Genomic DNA, 19,334 nt, shown 5'->3' on the forward strand with positions numbered 1-19,334 from the left:
TCATTGGCAGTGAACGGTTGGATCTAAAATGATGACTTTAGTCGTTTGAATTGCACTGAATGAGTTAATGACATGGGTGTTTTTTATGTTTGCATTAGTTATATAATAACACAATTTTCAATAATTGATGGCTTTTCACCTGACTTTTAGTAGACGTTGCACCCTTCACTATTCATGTGACACGCATTATCAGTTCAGTAATAAGGAGCTTCATGTACTGTGCAGCACTACCTTTTTGAAAAAGTTAAACTATCTCAGGAGCTTTATGTGTGTTTAAATGGCTCTTGTACATGAATTCGACACTTCTTAAAGATCAACAGTTAAATCATCACGCATCCAATGAATACAATTCTCCAAGGCTGAAGGCAGAAAATTGAATGGCCACACGTGGCTACGGTAATTTACAACGTACTGGAGAGTTCACTGGTCAGTGCACCGTAGAGGAATGGCCACAGGCATTTAAAACTATTGAGAAGCAATAAAAAGGAAAGGCAGAGCATCGCTACCGCTGCAGGAAATTTATTTATTTTGCATGGTAGTTTTTCCCAGCTTAAGCTCCTGAATTTTAGAGTCTTGATTGAAGAAACCTATTGCATTGCACACATTTTCGTTATCGGCCTTATTTGAATAAGATAACACTGTGCAGTTGTTCTCTTGTGTTTTCTTGGGTATAATCTTGAGCTTATTGCTGAGTGTATCACGGTGTGCACCACAGCATGTTCCTATCCATACCAGTCTGCCTTGTTTCTAAGTTGTATGCAGGTTCGTATTGTAGAAACTTGCTGTGTGTGAAATGATGTGGCAATAACATAACTAGTGGCTACATACATCGGTGTGGCCTTGCATAAAATGCTGCTAATGTTCACAATAACTAGGCATGCCAAGGGCCAATTACCAGCTGCCTTTCCAAAACTGAATTTAATGTAGCTTTGTATTTGATTGTCTTCTCATAGTGCAATTACAGTATCATGCATTGCTTTTTTTCTTGTTAATTTCTTTTTAATCATGCAATATGGATTAAGCACTGGGCTGTTAGAATTTTTTCTTTCATTCAGCGATTGCTTCCTTTGACCCAGACAGAAGATTCCACATAATTAAGCAAATTTATTTCAGGGACTTAAATAATCCACACAAGCTAATAATAAGTAGCTTGATTAGCTTGATTTCAGGTGTAAGGTTAAAGTTTTTGGCTTGGTTTAATCCTCATGCATTTACCTTATGATTATTAGCTTTAAACCACATAAACAACAACTAACACTCACTTGTTTTGCACCATGGGGTTTGTGAAAATCAAGCCGTTGCTTGTTTTAACTTTCAGCCAGAGATATTTTAATTTGTACAGAACTTTTTAAAACAGGCTTTAAACACACATCCTACTATTTCAGCAGCTTTAATGTTTTAGTACCTTCCCGAATGAGCCGTTTTAGGGCTCTCACTTTAAGAAAACAAGCTCTAGCTAGACACGTCCAACCCTCACCCACTCAGGCTGCTATAAGCTGAGAAACTCCTATATATAGGAGGGGCTTGGAGTAGAGCCGCTGCTCTTCCATCCAGCATTTCTTTCTTACACGTGATTCTGCTGCTGTTTCGATAACTGGCTGTAATGCACACACACACAAGCTTGCAATATAAAGCTGGACAACACCTGTCCCCCTCCAGCTCGGCTGTGTGACTGCACTAGCCTGTCCTGTGGGACCCTCACCATGTGACCCTTATGTCCATGCTGTCTCTGGAGGAGCAGATAGGAGACCAGATCTCCTGTAACTTAAAATGAACCAAAGCTTCCTCCCAGTTTTAACATCAGTTTATCACCAAGAAACAAAAGAATAAAGTGGAACAAAAATTTCTATCTTCTATTTCTCTCTCCTTTTAACTTCTCCGTGTCCCTAAATAAAAGAAACAGATGATCGCGCTGCAGCCGCCGTCACTGACCCCGCCCCCTCCCCAAGACCAGACCTCCCGACATCACAGCACTCGGTCTGACTGAGCGCTTCGAGGAGAAATAATAATGAAATAATGAAAATAATAATGCGTGTTTGGAGGAGCGTCCTCAGATCCTCTCTCTCTCTCTCTCTCTCTCTCTCTCTCTCTCTCTCTCTCTCTCTCTCTCTCTCTCAGTCGCTGATCAAGCGAGCGGAGCACGCCGCGTGACAACCCACTCAATTAACATAATTCACGGCCCAAATCCAACAGAACCGATCAGGCTGATTCGGTTCGGGTTCGGTCTCAGGTTACAACTCCAGTGCTCAGTCCTGCAGTACCACATAAAGGCTGACCAAAGTTTCCTACCCGGTAAATGTGGAGAACACCCACTCTGACTGATGTGGATGCTACGCTGGTGCTGCCGTTAAAATAACAAAACCACGTTCCACTGTAGTTGATTATGGTTCTGTTCTGTGATGCAGAATCGTTTATGCCCGCATCTTGATGCATTGATTATTTGTTTTTCTCAGCTCTATCTATCCTACCAATCCTGGTCGGCCGTCGGGGGTGGGGGTAGGGTGCAGGGTTTGGGGGCCACAAAGAGAGGGCTCGCGGTCCGGACGTGGCCTGCGGGCTGCCATTTGCAGACCACTGGTTTAAGGTGAAGAGTAATTAACTGTAAGTAGCTGAAGCATCTTTAGTTGTGTGGGTCACTTTAATAAAAAACGAATATTCACACTAGAACATTCCTGAAGAAATTTTGAAGGGGTCTGCCAGCTGGGGCATGACTGTGGGGTGCAGAAGTGTCCTGCTGTGCCGTTACGTACCCGACAGGAAAGTGATCACATAGATAGAATATATAAGGGAGAAGGTACGTGTCTTGGGTTTGCCAGGCCATGCACATTCTCCCTATGTATCCCAGAGGAAGACCCCTAATGACACTTTTTCAACAAAACCAAACCACCTGAAAAGTTGGCTATGTCTCATGTCTGCACGACTCTTCATGGATTCATCATGAGCAAGGACATGCATCATTAAAGTTTATATTCCAGGCTAGAAGGCCTAAAGTAATGCAGGCTTGAGAGGACGTAACTTTGCTCTTAGAGGCTTTTAAGAGTGAAATGCTCTTCTATATTTCACAAACTAATCATATCACATCATGAGACGGCTTCTGTCAGATTGTGGCTAGCCTCGGTGAGACTGTTGTTGTGTTTGGCTGAGAAGGGACCAACAGCAGTGAGATCCTGCAGCTTTAGTGCATTTATTAGACAGAATTTTCATATTTTAGATTTAGATCATTTGTCTCATGAGAGTGTAGTTTAGCTTAATATAAATGTATATTTATTATATATAGGCTCTCATCTCTAAGACCATTCAGCTGCATCTTAGTTTAAAGTTTTATCTTAATGTTTACGTATTTCTGCAGCTTGTTGTTTTACTCTATTTTTACATATGCAGCTTGTTTGAAGTTGTTTCTTTACGCTCCCTAGACGTCCTCGGCAGAATCACTTCCACATCAGTAGACATGATCAATAGCATGTTTGCTCTGAAACGAAAACCCTCCTGTCCTGTCTTTTTCTTTTGACCCAATGCCGTTGGTGCTGTGTGCGATGGCGGGTGGAGATCAATAGCTTTATAGTTTATACAGAGATATTTTCTGACAGCTTCAGAAGCTCCGGAAGTCTCTTATTAGATTGCCCCTAGAAAACCTCCTCCTGTTAAACACTGAACACAATTAGATCAAAGGCTCATTTTTTACTCATCGTTCTATTGATTCTCTTCAGTCTAGTTTGTCCGTAAGAGTTCAGATGAAGGAAATTATTGCCTTAGGGCCAAATCAATATTTGTCTTTGATGAAACTGGACTTTAGAGACTGATTTCATAGCCCAGCATCCTCACTTTTCTTAAAGAAGAGTTTTTGGGCTTCTTGCTGTCAAGTATGGTTAGTTGTTGACTGTTTGTAAGATAAATTATGTTGTTTTACAATCCACAGCCCAAGAAAAAAGAAATGACTCTTGAGGAATGGTTTCATTTTTCTGTGTCTCTGATTTATGTGTTAATAATGTTGATCAATAACGTCTCCAAATGTCTCAGTGTCGGGAAAGAACAATAGCAGAAATAAGTCATAGCTGGAATATAAAACTGTAGATCATAAACCCTTTTGTCCCTCGTTCATCTGTAACACTCTCCTGTTTCCTAGGTGACCACTCTGGTAAACACCAGCAACAAAGGGCCGTCCGGTAAGAAGAAGGGTCGATCTAAGAAGGCTCACGTCTTGGCAGTCTCTGTAGAGCAGGCCACCCAGAACTTTCTTGAAAAGGGAGAGCAGATCGCTAAAGACAGCCAGGACCTGAAGGAGGAGCTCATCGCTGCTGTGGAGGATGTTCGTAAGCAAGGTAGGTTGGTCCCAGAGACGATGCTACCGAGCAGCCCTACTCTCACAGAAACATTTCCTCTGGCGTTCACGGTTGGGTAGAGGAAGTAATCCATGTAAAATTACAATCTTTGTAAGAAACCATTAAGTGGCCTTAATGTCAGAGAATGTCAAATGTCTGCGCAAATTTGGGCGGATTTAGAGTTGACAGTAGCAAGTCAAATCTGTTCAATTCAACAGATTAGAACCTATTAGTTTTGGGCTTAACTCGATGCATCCAGCTTCTCGGACGTAATGATCCCAGAATGGGAGTTGTTTACTCTGAACTCATGCATCGTTAATCCTTCAGCTGTCTGTGAAGGCGAGGAACCTCGACAAATTTCTTTAGCCACTATATAAATCTATGAACTCAAAAATTTCCACACGACTGTTTCTTTTCATTTCATCAAACAGAAAAGTCGCACTTGAGCTTCCTTTTGATGCCTTTTCTTTTCTGCTGATTGGTCAGAAAACATTCCTGTTCCTGCTTAGTGCCTCTCAGCCCTGAGTTGTCGCCAGTCTCCTTTTTTAACATCCCAACATCATCGTTTGGGAATTTGTCTCGGTCTGTGTGACAAAACAAACATGTGGCATATGAGTGTGGAAAGTATGAACAGCCTGACAAATATGCTAAGCATGCTGTGGTTTAGCAAACCTTTTTTTTGCATTTAAAGCAGGTTAGTAAACCTTAATGTATTTAAATAAAATGTTTGGTCCTAGAATGGTAATGGGTGTCCTGTTTAGTAGGGACTTAAGCAGAACGGGTTTGGTGTCAGCATTTGTTGTGTTGTAGCTTCATTCCTCATCCTGCAGCGTCAGCACCACTCGGCTGCTGGTTGTGTTCACTCCTGACACATGAATACGACCGAGGCTATGCAGGTCGTCACCGGAGCTCACATAAAAAAACACTAGATCGGCCATCCAACTTGTTAGGTACACTAGTGAAACTCATAGTAAAGCCATGTTTTCAGAAATACTGTTTTGGTTGTTGCATTTTTGTGTGCAAATGTGCATATTTGACATTAAAGATAGAATTTTAACATAGAATAATCCCAAAACGGTCTAATATCTCAATCTTGTTGGAAGGAAGATTACATTGAGATTTCCATCTCCGCCAGCTTGGTTGTCAGGTTTTCTCCAAGAGGCGCGTGCTCGAGACCGTTTCGCTGGCGTGTGCCGTCCGTGAGAGCGCGGGGAAGGGTACCGTATTTTCCGGACTATAATTCGCTCCGGAGTATAAGTTGCACCAGCCATAAAATGTATAATGAAGAAGAAAAAATATATATATAAGTCACACTGGACTATAAGTTGCATTTTGGGGGACATTTTATTATTTTTCTTACAAAATCTGAGACCAAGCATTTCACATTAAAAGGCAAGTACCGGTAACAATAACAGAATAAAGAATCAGGGCACAGCAGCGCGCCACGGTCTCCAGCAGAGGATGGCGGTGTTTCAAACCCTCCCAGCGGGCAGGTAGAGCGCCCGCAGCACCCCGCCACAGGCTACAGCAGGTGATGGCGGTGTTTGAAACCCTCCCAGCGGGGCAGAGGAGCTGAAACCTGGACCGGAGCCGGCCCACAGCAGCACGGTTTACATAATTTGGTATATAAGTCGCTCCGGAGTATAAGTCGCAGGACCAGCCAGACTATGAAAAAAAGAACGACTTATAGTCCGGAAAATACCGTAAATGGTAAATGGCCTGTATTTGATATAGCGCCCTCTAGAGTCCTGGAACCCCCCAAGGCACTTTACAACACAATCAGTCATTCACCCATTCACACACACATTCGCACACTGGTGGGGATGAGCTACGATGTAGCCACAGCTGCCCTGGGGCGCACTGACAGAGGCGAGGCTGCCGAGCACAGGTGCCACTGGTCCCTCCGACCACCACCAGCAGGCAACAGGGGTTAAGTGTCTTGCCCAAGGACACAACGACAGCGACAGACTGAGCGGGGCACGAACCTGCAACCTTCCGATTACGGGGCGAGCACTTAACTCCTGTGCCACCGTCGCCCGAGGTAATAGTTGTGCTCGGAACGTTTTGCTTCAGTGCTTCTCGTTGGGGGTTTGACAGCTGTGGTGCTAGAATTGCAGTCGTGGTGCAGCGCCATGCCTTGCCTCTGTAGGGGAAACACTGTCTTGCCTATAGGTGCAAATCTTTTTCTGAAAGCGTGGGAATTCTGGATTTTTAAAATAAAATTATGATTTTTTTTGTTTGAGTACCCTACAACTTACACTGCACTTCCTGTTTTTGCCTATCAACATTTTGCATTCAGGGTGTTGGACTTCATGCCACCTGTGTACAGCAGGCTTGAACAAAACAGCACTTTTTCTAAAGATCTGTGCTTAGATTTGTTCTCCAGATCACAACACCATCACTGTTAAAGTGAGCCCAAATGAGGCGGTGACGCAACATCTTCCAAAAGACCATTTAAAGGTCCTGCACAATGAGTGAAGGTCCGCATCAACGGGCTGTACTCAAATCTGCTGAATATGAATTTTGAAATGAGACCTAGGCACAATTTTCAACAGCTGCTAAGAATACACAGCACAACTCAGCAGCAGGAATAAATGTGAATTAAAACAGATGATTGTTTATGTGAAAAATGTCCAGCTGTGGTGCTGGGGGGTCATTTAGCTTGCGTGCATTCTTGTTGAAAGAAACTTTAAGCTTTTGTGTTTTAACTTGACTTGTTGTTAACTTACGTTTCAAAACATTTAGATTATCGATCAAGAGACTCCTTTAGCAAATGCAGGTGCTAGCTTAAACACCACAGCGCTCACGTTCTGAAAAAAGCAACGGCTGGTTTCAAAACGAAAGCATTTTGGGAATTTTCATGTGGAATCACTCATTTTTAACTTGAATTTTGTGAGTGCGTCTCATAATCAGGATAGGGATTGCTAACAAGAGGGTTGCGGCTCACATGTTGTAGCATGCTAGCTTCTGCTGTGGAGTGTGAAATGTCTTTAAATCTGACATTGGCTCATTAGATCTGTGTCTCTGTGACCTCATCGAACCCAACCCTTTTATCTTGTCATGGCTAAATTGGAGATTTAATAATCAGACTCTTTGCGGCATCACTGCTGACAAGTTCATTCAGTGTCCCAGCAGTCTGACGTTACTGGAGAATAAAGGCATTGGCACATTCCCAACTCTTGTAACTCGATTTTGTAGAATTTATTTCTGAAGAAGACTTTTGGTGATTACAATTTTATTTACTCTCCAATTTCTTGTAAGCTGGGAGAGCTGTTTTGCTATTGGAATATTGATGCAATGTGAGGAACTTTCATCCTTATTTATGGGAATGCTTGGCACAGTGGTGCTGTGGTCAGCATTGTTCATCACGTCAAGAGAGGAGTGTGTATGGACCTGCCGGTGGGGGGGAAGGGGGTGTTTGCATGTTGACTGTGTGTATGTTTGTTCTACTCTGGTACTCAATTCTCACAAAATAGGCGTGGTCTGTGTTTTTATTTTAGGCTTGTGATTGCAACATAAAATACAAAAGAAAACTTTCATAAGAAATGAAAATAACACAATAGCATGCAAATAATGTGACATGCTACTTATTTTTTTGTCTAAGATGTGTAGAAGTTATTTATGAACTCGTAAAACAATATTGACTCAGATTTAAGTAAAAGTATACTTGTATTTTTAGTCAGATGCCGTGAATGCAGCTGATGAACAATTAAACAAGTTCTGTAATTTTGGTGTACACACACATGCTGACAAACACAAATAAACCCCTTCCTGTTTTCTGCACACACCTTTTTCCTCCTTCCATCTTGCAGGAGAGACGATGCGAATCGCCTCGTCTGAGTTTGCCGACGACCCGTGTTCCTCTGTGAAACGCGGGACCATGGTGAGGGCTGCTCGCGCCCTGCTTTCTGCCGTCACCCGCCTGCTCATCCTCGCTGACATGGCCGACGTCATGAGGCTGCTGGCCCATCTTAAAATTGTAAGTGGAGTCATTCCCAGCATGTGAACACATGAGTTGACAATCTGATTTATGGCCTGATTTCTTTGCAATCAAATATTTTTTTAAGGAGTGCCAATATGAAAATACTGAACAGCCTAATTTCTGTTCACCTGCTATTTTTCTCACTTCCAAACCTTTAACTACAAAAATAAATAAATAAATAAATAAAAGCTATGTATTTTCTTTTCTTTATGAAACATTGAGGTTGACACAGTGAACGCAAGTGGGGGCAAGGCCGAATTAACCATATGGGCAACTGAGCAATTGCCCAGGGCAGCAAGGGCACCAGCAAATTACTGTATCTGTAATCTCCCGCTTTATATTAAACTATGGTGACCGTACGTCCCGTTTTCCCCGGACATGTCCACTTTTCACTCTCTGTCTGGGGCGTCCGGACTGGGGGTTCTTGTATTGATGAAAATGTCCGGCTTTTCATCCAGGAGCAGGGATGGAATTATGGAGGAGCTGGATATCTTACACATCCAGGGGAGCCGGAAAAAAGTTTTCTACCTATATTACATCATTTATGGACTCTTTTGAGCTGAGAGCACAGAGAGCGGCACAGCTGATCGTTGTTGCGCAGCGCTCCAGGCTCCTGCGTCCAGCGCACGGTCCATTCTCAAAGTGGCGCAACCAAAAATCTATAATTTACATCACACGATCGTTCATGTCCGCACATGTTCTCTACTTTCTGTCTCATTTGTGCCTGAAGCGCTCTGCTACTGCGTAGCTCATCACCTGTGCTGCGGTGATTTCACCTCACTGACGCAGCATCGAAACGCGCTCTCCAACTTGCGGTCAGGAGATCCCTTTGATCTGCTCAAAAGTAACTGATGAGGTGAAAAAGTAAGAATCCAGGCAGCAGTTCTTCTGGAGAGTTTAGAGGAGATGCAGGAAGATGAGAGACAGACAGGACAGGAAAATAGGTCAATAAAAACAAGAAAACATAAAGTGTTGAAAAGTCAAATGTAGGTAGATTTATCTCCACTACTCGTTTTTACATGTATAAAACAATAAGTTACACACATGTAATATTTATACATCTGATACAATTCAGATCACCTTCAAAAAGTCACACACCCAGGGCCGTTTCAAGACATTTTGGGGGCCAAGGCAAGGGGCCTGAGTGGGGGGTGTTAAGTATAATGTATATGCTCTCATTTGTTGGGGTTTTGTTTTGTAGGGGTACATCCTGCTCTGTGTTTTTTTTTCTTTTGCGTGTTTATGCGAGACTATATTAAAGGGAGAGAAAATCACGTTTTTGAGATTTCCAGGAAGTAAACTGATGCCTCCTAAGTATTTGTCCCTCCGAGATAGTTGCTTCGGTATATACATGCAGATTTGGCTGAAGACATGTCTCTGTTAACAGGAGATATTGTGACTTTTCCTGTTGTCAAAAAAAAAAAAACATATTCATGAAGTTTTTTGCACTGAATCCATCTCACATAAAGCAATTTCAACTGTTTAATTCTTGACAATTTTCAGTACCTTCCAGAATGAGCCCTTTCAGGTTGTTCCTGGCCACGCTCACCCCTCCCTTGATTGGCTGCTATGAGCTAAAGAGCTCTGATATCTGGGAGGGTCTTGGAGTAGAGCTGCTGCTTCTCCAGCAGAAGTTCTCTCTTGCATGTGAGAGGTGGTTCTATTCCCCAATTACCCATTTGTGACATCACAAACAGGAACAGCTTGTTTTAGACACATCATGCTTAAAACCAAATACTGACAGAATGTGGAGGGATGTTTTTTCCCATTTGGATTGTTTTAGGGCTGGGTGATATGGCCTAAAATTAATATCACGATATATTGAGGATTTCACCTCGATAATGATAAATGGACCATGGACGTAATTTTCACTTTAGAAGTGGGGGGGACATGGGGGGGGGGGGATCTTTACAGTATGTTCTAATGGGAAACAGGCTTCAACACAAATGGTTGTTTTCTGCTTGGTCCTAGAGTTCAACCAGTGTCAATTTAATATAGCGTAATATTGTTTTTGGATGGTAAAAAGTACAGGGGTCAAAGCTTGACTTTGGAAAAAGTGGGGGGGACATGTCCCCCCCGTCCCCCCAAAAAATTACGTCCATGAAATGGACGATAACTACAGTTACATGCAGAAAAGAAAGAAAGAAAACAATCTTTTCTATACCGCCTCTCAAGATGAAAATCATGAGGCGCTTCACAAAAACAAAAAATTTAAAAATTTAAAAATATTTTAGAAAATGATTACAATTATGTTTAAAATAGGCTAAAATAGACCATTTTGAGAGAGAGAGAGGGGGAGAGAGAGAGGGAGAGAGGGGGAGGGAGAGAGAGAGAGAATAGGAAAGAGGGAAATCAGTAAATCCTCGGGAAGGCGAAATAAGTGGAGGAAACAAAAGTTGTCCACTAGATGGGGCTGTCACGTGTATCACATTGAGTCACAATTTTACGTAACTCAAGGTGGTACAGCTTCTTAAAGGGACATTGTTGGGTTATTTTTTATTAAAACCAGTTCACCTTAAAGAGAAGTCAAACGCACAGAGGACAGAGGATTAGAGCAATATTATTGTTCAATTTTACTTTGCAAAGTGGAGAGATGAAATGAATCCACACCCAAGCATGGTTCACCAGACCTCTCAGCGAACGTACGCCCTCTGAGAGTATTTATTGCAAGCACACACACCGAGCACATCACATCACATTACTAGACTGCTCCGTCAGGTGGAAAGCTGTTTAACGTAGGGGGTAAAAACAATGTCGCATCTCCCTCACACAAAACCAGGTGCATTCAGTCAACATTCTATTTCTCATGGGAGTGTAGCCGATAACACAGAACAGCATGATCTGAGGAAGGTCGATATCCTTCCTGTTGAGACGGGAAAGCTGGTAAAAAGATAACACTAGCATTTTAATGAAGCAACAGGTGTTTTTACAAGGCAGTTATGATTTTAAGCAGTAATGACAACGAAAACCACTTTTTCCCTATCATTCCTCCCTGTAAATGCTAGTTCATCCCATATAACTGACAGCTTAATAAAAACAGTAGTAACAATAAAAGATAATGTAATGATTAATAATTGAAAATTGGCACACAACGAAAGGATCACAAAATAGGCAGCGATCCTCAAAAGGCTGCAAAATAGGTAGCAACCTATAAAACTGTGAGTAAATATGAAAATGATTAAAGTTTAAAAGATAAAAATAAAATGACAATATAAAAGATAAAATGAGCTGATAACTAGAACATCATCCAGACAACGTTTACAGAACCTGTAGTTTGCGTTGACGAAATCATAACGGAATCAGCTTCATCAGCTTTATTAAGCAATGTATTCCTTTTCTTCTTCCAGCTCCTCTCTTTGCTGCAGGAGTGAATACTGCACCAGGACGTTTGTCATCAGCTTGTTTACCATACTTTTCAGACAAGGGATTACACAACTTATAACCAGGCAAATCATGACTAGGATAAAAATAACAGGTGCAAGACATTTTAATAGGAGTTCATACCAGTTACCAGTGGTCAGCCAATTCATTAAGCTCAAGGGTCCTCGAGCCGATTCTTGAGATTTCAGGAAGTTACCAGGTGCTCGAACACGATCATGAATCAGAGTCCAGTTGTCCTGTGTGGATGGGAGGAAGGTGCAGCAATGCTCACCTATAGTAGCGCACAGTCCTCCTTCAGAGGAATGTTGCCAACCTACACATTTTTTATTATGAAATGTATTTACCTGGGAAAAATTATCTCAGTAAGAGTCAAGACATTTCGGTTTATTACCCAGCCCTAGACTATTTATAGAGGCAGTAGAGACTCACTTCGCAGCAAAAGGATACAAATCTTTTGCATAATTTGTCCCCTCAAAGGTGACCTCCAAATCCTTCTGCTGCTCACGGTTTAATAATTTTTCTCAGCGTTTTATAGTTTTCTATTAAACATTTAACTGTTTCAAGCTAAATTGAAAATGTTTCTAAATATCTGTGCATTTGTGTTTCTAAGCCTGTGTCTCACAGCTTTGTGGTTACCAAGTTGATCCTAATGAGCCACTGGTAACTGCTTTAACATTTCTGTTGATCTTACAGTAGATTTCTTATATGCAGTACTTCTTACACAGTTTAAACATAAACATTTGCTCTTTTTTTTAAAATGGCATAGAATCATACTTCAGTAAGTCACAAATTACTGTTGGAAGCTGAAGTTTAACTTTCTGGCAGCAGCTGCTTTGACGCCCTTGAGCATTTCTTGAGAAGTTTTCTAGTTACTTTAAATGAACAGAGCTCTCACCTCAGTGCAAATGACACATGGAGGTGCAGTTTTCAGCTCATGTGCTGAGTGTTGTTACAGAATGGTCCTCATACCCAATTCAGTTTTTTATTACCACAGCTATGCTAATTAGCATATAAATGAGACATGGAGGAGAATCCCGAGAACACGCATCATCGTAAATGCCCCGGTGTTATAAACCACACTAACCGCGGTGATTTCAGGGACTGGGGTTACTTGGCTCGAGGCTTTAGAAATTGCAGTTCATACAGAACGGTAAAGAAAAGTGGAATGGATTTGGTATCGTGGTGGACAAACTCATGCCTTCAGACACTTTCAGTCATTCAGATGAGCACACGGCTCATTTTTCTAGCAGACATTTAATTCAGAAATCTATCAAAGTCTTCTTAAAAGTGATCTTCCTCTTTTTTATTGCTTTAGTTTTAACGGCACAATCAGAATTGATTTAGACTTCAGAAATAAGTATTATTAATATCAAACAACTAAATTACATTTAGGAATAACCAGGCAGCAACGAAAAATGGGATAAGAGGTAATAAAGACATATTTATATTATTTTTCCCAAATATGATTTTGCTAAAATAAAAAAAAATAAAAAATCCTCAATTGGTTTTGATTCACAATTGTACTGAAGTATGACGTTCAACGTGTATTCAGTTTTAGCCCCTTTCATCTTTTTCAATAACAGTGTGTGTGTGTGTGTGTGTGTGTGTGTGTGTGTGTGTGTGTGTGTGTGTGTGTGTGTGTGTGTGTGTGTGTGTGTGTGTGTGTGTGTGTGTGTGTTCCGGACAGGTGGAGGAGGCCCTGGAAGGGGTTAAAAATGCTACCAATGAGCAGGACCTGGCCAATCGCTTCAAAGAGTTTGGAAAAGAGATGGTGAAGCTGAACTATGTGGCAGCTCGGAGACAGCAGGTAGCTGAAGCCTCCCTGTCCCATGCTGGGATTTTCACACAGAAAAACAACAAACATGGAAATAAATCAACAAACTATTCCAGTGTCATTTAGAGGATACGACTTCTACAAGCTCTTTTTCCTTCTGAAAGTACTTGTGCATTGCTAATATATGGTGTCATTATTACATATACCATAGAATACATAGGATCTGTTTTACAAGAATAAACAGTTTTCAGTACAACTGAATGTTCTATGTACACATATAAGACAAGAAGAAACAAAAGGTTTATTTGATTATTTGTATTAAGGTTGAGATAGAAATAGTCAACAAAACAACTCCAGAGTTTATCCTGAGCATCATGGTGTTATTTTATTTAAAAAGAGATCATTAATGTGAATTTTAGTTTCAGGAGATGTAGCTAATAAAGGTCATTTAGAAAAAAAAAATCAGTGACTGTGCTGCCAAGTTGTCCCAGAGCAGGGCTGCTTTCAGTCCAGCTTCACAGCTGCCAGTCTGCTGACACAGCTTCAGCCTCATGTGGCTGGAATAACACCCATTTATCAAATGGGCCATGAGCTTCGTTTTACATTTCCTCTGTTCTGAATCACTGATGCTGTGAAAATGTCCCACACGTCTTTGACTTTTTTATATTATGCACAGCCATTTCTACAATGAACACAGTAGGTTGTGCTCACCTGAGTTCTTGTGTCAACTTTTAAGGAGCTGAAAGACCCCCAGTGTCGAGATGAGATGGCAGCTGCTCGTGGGGCTCTAAAGAAAAACGCCACCATGCTGTACACGGCATCCCAGGCCTTCCTGCGCCACCCTGATGTGGCAGCCACACGGGCCAACCGAGACTACGTGTTCAAGCAGGTCCAGGAGGCCATCGGAGGCATCTCCAGCTCCGCTCAGGCCACCTCTCCCACTGAGGAGAAGCACGGCCATGCTGGCATTGGAGAGCTGGCTGCTGCGCTCAATGAGTTTGATGTAAGTCAGCATGGGTTCTGTTCTCGGTTCATAAGATTACACTTGGCACGTCTATATTTGGCCTCCGCTGAAAGAAGCAGCTTTTTTCAAAAACAAGCGATTAAACGGTCTCTGGAATAGTACATCTAATGTGTTACATAACATTTACCGCACAGCATTTAACATTTTTCATCATAACATTAAGTCAACTAGAGAACACGAGGAATTTCGGTGTCGGAACAGCAGTTTTATTATTTCACTCTTATCTTTAGTGCAGTTACTTTATGCAGCAGCTTGATTGTGTTTTGTATTTTATATGTCAGCAAACTTTAATCTTCGCCCTACATTTTAAATCCATATAATACAACAAACTCAGTTTGGGATGAACCGGTGTTAAAAATAAAACAAGTCTCTGCTGCCATCTAGTGGTCAGTTACTGACAGTGAACTACAGCTGGAGTCTCCCACATTGTTCCTCCTTGGATTAATGTTGGAATTAGTAAAGTAGGTTATTTTTGCAACAATTTACATAATAAGTTTTAATTTCACACAACGTGTAGTACCTTTTATTTTGGACATTTAACCAAGAACAAGAGGGAAACTGGTTCACCTGATTAACAATACACTTCATGGTACAAATATATTTTAATATTCTGGCCTGAATGAAGACTTATGGCTCTACAAATCTATCAGCTAACCTAGTAAAATCCCCAAAACTGAAGGGACAACCCCATTCAGCTGCAACCCAAAGGGGGTTTGAATGAAGGCAACTGGACTTCTTTGGTTTATTGAAAACATTTCACTTCTCATCAGGGGAGCTTTGTCAATTCTAACTGGAGTATAGGAAGGTCACGCTATTAAACTGTAGCTTTCTGTTGTTGCATAATGAGCAGAGACTACCTATGAATACCCCTCCCCCCTACTCCTGAGGAGTTGTTGATGTTCTTAGGTCCTATTGTGTTAGACTTTTTTTTTTTTGGGTGCAGGAAGGTGGGACCTAGACTGAAACTGTTTTAGAGCTACATTATAAGTGATGGAAAGGTGAAACCCGAGGCCTCCTCCTCTGTTTAGTGTAGTTCTTTTTTCAGGTTTGACATAGGTAGATTCCTTTACCCCCGTCTCAAACCATCTATCTTCTCTGTCCAAATGTGTACTTTGCCATCTTCAAAAGTGTGTCCCTTGTCCGTCAGGTAAGAAAGAAGTTAAATGATCTTTTATGTAGCGCCTCTTAAGATAAAAACCACGAAATGCTTCACAAAAACAAAAAAATCAAAATATAAAAAAGAATAAAAAAGGTAGTAAGGAAACCTGTAAGGAAAAGGAATGGGGAAATCAGTGGATTCTGGGAAAGGCGGAGTTGGTAGAAAGAGCAGAATAAAGAGAGGGTGGTGATGAAGGTCATGCAAAAACCAGCCTGAACAAGTTAGTTTTCCGCTGCTTTTTAAAGGAGACCACTGAGTCCAGTTATATCAGGCTCAGAGTTCCAGTATCTGGGGCCCACAGCAGCACAGGCCCACAGCAGCACATGATCTGTCACCTTTGGTCTTTAGCCTGGTGCGCTGCACAACCAGAAGGCTTTGGTCACTGTGTGAGTGGACTGCAGAGTCTTGACATGCAGAGGTGGCTCTCCTGTGTTGTGCCATGTGCTTGTGTAATTGTTTAGTTTACAAATGTCTTCAGAAAAGCAAACAATTCCAGTTGCCTTCATTGAGACTCATTTGGATTATTATTACCTGGATGACTGAGAACCTTCACCACCTGTTCAGCAGCAGCAAAGCACCTCTTCTCTTTTACTTTTCTGGACAGTTGTGATGTAAAAATTCCTTCTAGAAACTTCTTAGTAGTACTTTGTGACAATTAATGGAGCTTCACACTTTAGTGAAAAGGCCAAGAAATTATTACATTTGAGACAGAGATGTTGAATAAAACAGTGAATTAATCCAATATTCCACACAAAATATTATTTTGAGTGTTTTTTTAAACCACGTGTGCATTTTACCGTATTTCAGATCAGCCCTCGTTTTTTTGTGCTCTTTTTAATACACACACGTTTCTTTCATATCATTGTTGTATTACTGTGATTTTATGTTCTTTTCCCCAATTTTTTTCATTGTTTAACGATCTGATTGCATGTGCATATTTGTGGTTTTCCTCTGTTAGTTTTTGCTGCACATTTTTCTCTCTAGTCTAAGTTTTAAAGCCATAAATCATTAAGCCACTGTACGTTTGGCCTCATGTGTCCCTATAGTGCCACTTTAAGGTCCTGTGATCTGAAACGCTGCAGCTGTGACCTCAACAGACTCAGCAAAGATGTAGTGAAAACGCCTTAAGCTGGAGATAACGCTTGTTTCATTTTGTGAGTGTGTGAGTGACATCTTGTGGTAACAGTTTGGAGGTACAAATACCCTCCATTTGCACTTCATTCTGTGTGGAGGAAGCGTTCGATAAGCACGGCGGAACCCAGATGAAAAACCAAAGGAAACAATCTAGGACGGAGGAAATGGAAGCGGCTTTGAGCAGTGCTGCAGTTATTTAAAAAATAAGCTGTCCTGATCTTTTGCACAAGGCCACGGCCTGCAGTAATCACATCAACTCTGTTTTTAGGCCAAACAGTATGAATTTTGGAAAAGCAAAAGATATACTTAATAAGATTCCATTCGGCCGGCAGACAAGCAGCAGTCTAAATGAAACAAATTGCCCTTTGCTAAGCCCTCTGTGCTCGCCTGAAGGTGGTGCATGTTTAATTCCTAACTTACTACAGAAACACAGACTGTGGCCAGTCCCTCTCTGAATACTAATGAACTAATATACAAAGCTACGAGACACCGCTTTTTTAGAGCCTGTGCGTGACTCTGCATTGCCTTGGATTTTTTTCTGCACAGGAAATCATTTTCATCTATATTTTGGGATCAAACACTCACACTCATAAACATACAAATCCATGCAGTTCTCACTGATGTTCTAATCCAATTATAGCCGAGCAGTGTTCTCTACATCCACCCTACCCTGTGAGCTCATATGCTCGATGTCTTTGTGTCGGGTAGCCTAACAGTGTTGGATCCGGCTGAATTGGATGTTATCCGTTCTCCTTAAGTCGGTTATTGTCAGAGATTGTCTGTTGACAGTTCATTTGCAGGCTCTGGATGCTGGCGTGCATCACACTGTCTGACACAGACAAACGGCTTGAAATTCTCAATGTTGGGGAGGGGGGGGGGGCTGCGGCACACATGCACTGATTTCATTAATGGATCTGTGTGAGTGGAGACAGACGAGCTGTTCTCTTTGCTACACGGCTCACTGTTTTGGTCAGACTGTTGGTGGTGACTTATTCATTTTCTACTCCGTTATCTTCCAGCCTCTTAAACTTAGGTATTACAGAGCATTAAGTCACTGAGAAATTCAGATATGTAATTATAGAAAACAGTGATTTCTATCAGACTCACAATTAGGAGCAATCTTCATCATAATGGGAATAAGTGTTGCTCTTTAGATTTAATCAAAGAGGAGCTACTGTGGCTTTACGATAAGAATGTGCATTTATTTGTTGAAACAGAGAAAACATCAATCCATTCATTTTTGGCCACTTACTGTATCTCGAGTTGGGTTGTGGCTGCAGCAGCCTAAGCAGAGGCCCAGACTTTCCTCTCCCCAGCTACTTTGGGCCAGCTCCTCCAGGGGAATCCCAAGATGTTCCGTGGCCAGATGAGATACATACTCTCCAGTGTGTTCTGGGTCTGCCTTTAGGTCTCCTCCCGGTTGGGCGTGCCTGGAAAACCTCACTAGGAAGGCGTCTAGGAGGCATCTTCACAAGATGCCCGAGCCACATCAGCAGAACGACAGTACCTCAGGAAGTAGAGCGGATTGTCCAGTAATCAGAAGGTTGCAGGTTTGATTAGCCCACCTTTCCTGCTGGCGGTGGTTGGAGGTACTTGTGGCACCTGTACTTGGCAGCCTCGCCTCTGTCAGTGTGCCATATGGCAGCTGTGGCTACATTGTAGCTCATCACCATCAGTGTGTGAATGTGTGTGTGAACTGATGAATGATACTCTAGTGTAAAGCGCTTTAGAGTACTCTGATTCAGAAAGGCGCTATACAAGTATGGGTCATTGATCAACTGGCTCCTCTTGATGTGAAGGAGCAGCAGATCTACTTCTAGCCCCTCCCGGATTACCGAGCGTCCCACCCTGTCTCTAAAGGAGGGCCCAGACACCCCTCATTATTTTGGTCACTACCCAAAGCTTGTGACCATAGGTGAGGGTAGGAACGTGGATCAACAGGTAAATCAAGAGCTTTGCCTTCTGACTCAGCGCTCTTTTCACCACAACAGACCGGCATGCCTGCTTCACTGCAGATGCAGCACCAACCTACCTATCAATCTTGTGCCCCTGCTTTCTCACTTGTGATCAAGACCGTGAAATACTTAAACTCCTCCAGTTGAGGCAATACAGAGAACTGATTACCTTAATGTGCACACTCTGTTTTTGACTTTAGGTTTTTATGTGGGCAAATGTTTAAATAAATCAGTAATATACCCTAATATTCTGACATCAAAGCAGTCTATGAAGAGGACAGGTCCTCATCTAACTTTTTAGACCCACGCCAGAGCTAATTTTGGGTCTGTCAGCTCTAGATTGTTATTTATGAAATCTCTTAAAGAGCGGCTGCACACCATCAGAAAATGTAACTCTACCCCTAGTCAAGATTTGAAAAGTGCTATGAAAGTGGGGGAGTGGGAGGAGACTGTACCGATGACATGAAATTGTTCCAATCACAAGTTTAAAATGCAGTATTCGCTGTTCTGGGCAGAACTAAGACATTTTTAGACCTAGGTTATAGATTTAATCAAGTTTACACAGACATGTCAGAAAATGCATAGAAACAGTAAGACTGCATTTGT

At 41.8% G+C, this 19,334-nt stretch overlaps 1 protein-coding gene across 3 annotated transcripts in view; it reads left to right on the top strand.

Moving 5' to 3' along the window:
* ctnna2 (catenin (cadherin-associated protein), alpha 2) overlaps positions 1 to 19,334 on the top strand; it is a 439,259-nt gene that overhangs the window by 50,854 nt on the left and 369,071 nt on the right. For all 3 annotated transcript variants that reach the window (XM_015943640.3, XM_054744800.2, XM_054744799.2), the window contains exons 3-6: positions 4,124 to 4,319; positions 8,132 to 8,298; positions 13,370 to 13,489; positions 14,193 to 14,459. In XM_015943640.3, coding sequence (XP_015799126.1) covers positions 4,124 to 4,319; positions 8,132 to 8,298; positions 13,370 to 13,489; positions 14,193 to 14,459 — 750 coding nt within the window. The remainder of the gene's footprint in view (positions 1 to 4,123; positions 4,320 to 8,131; positions 8,299 to 13,369; positions 13,490 to 14,192; positions 14,460 to 19,334) is intronic.

Source organism: Nothobranchius furzeri, chromosome 6 (genome assembly GCF_043380555.1).
Source record: "Nothobranchius furzeri strain GRZ-AD chromosome 6, NfurGRZ-RIMD1, whole genome shotgun sequence".
NCBI classification, from domain to species: Eukaryota; Metazoa; Chordata; class Actinopteri; order Cyprinodontiformes; family Nothobranchiidae; genus Nothobranchius; species Nothobranchius furzeri.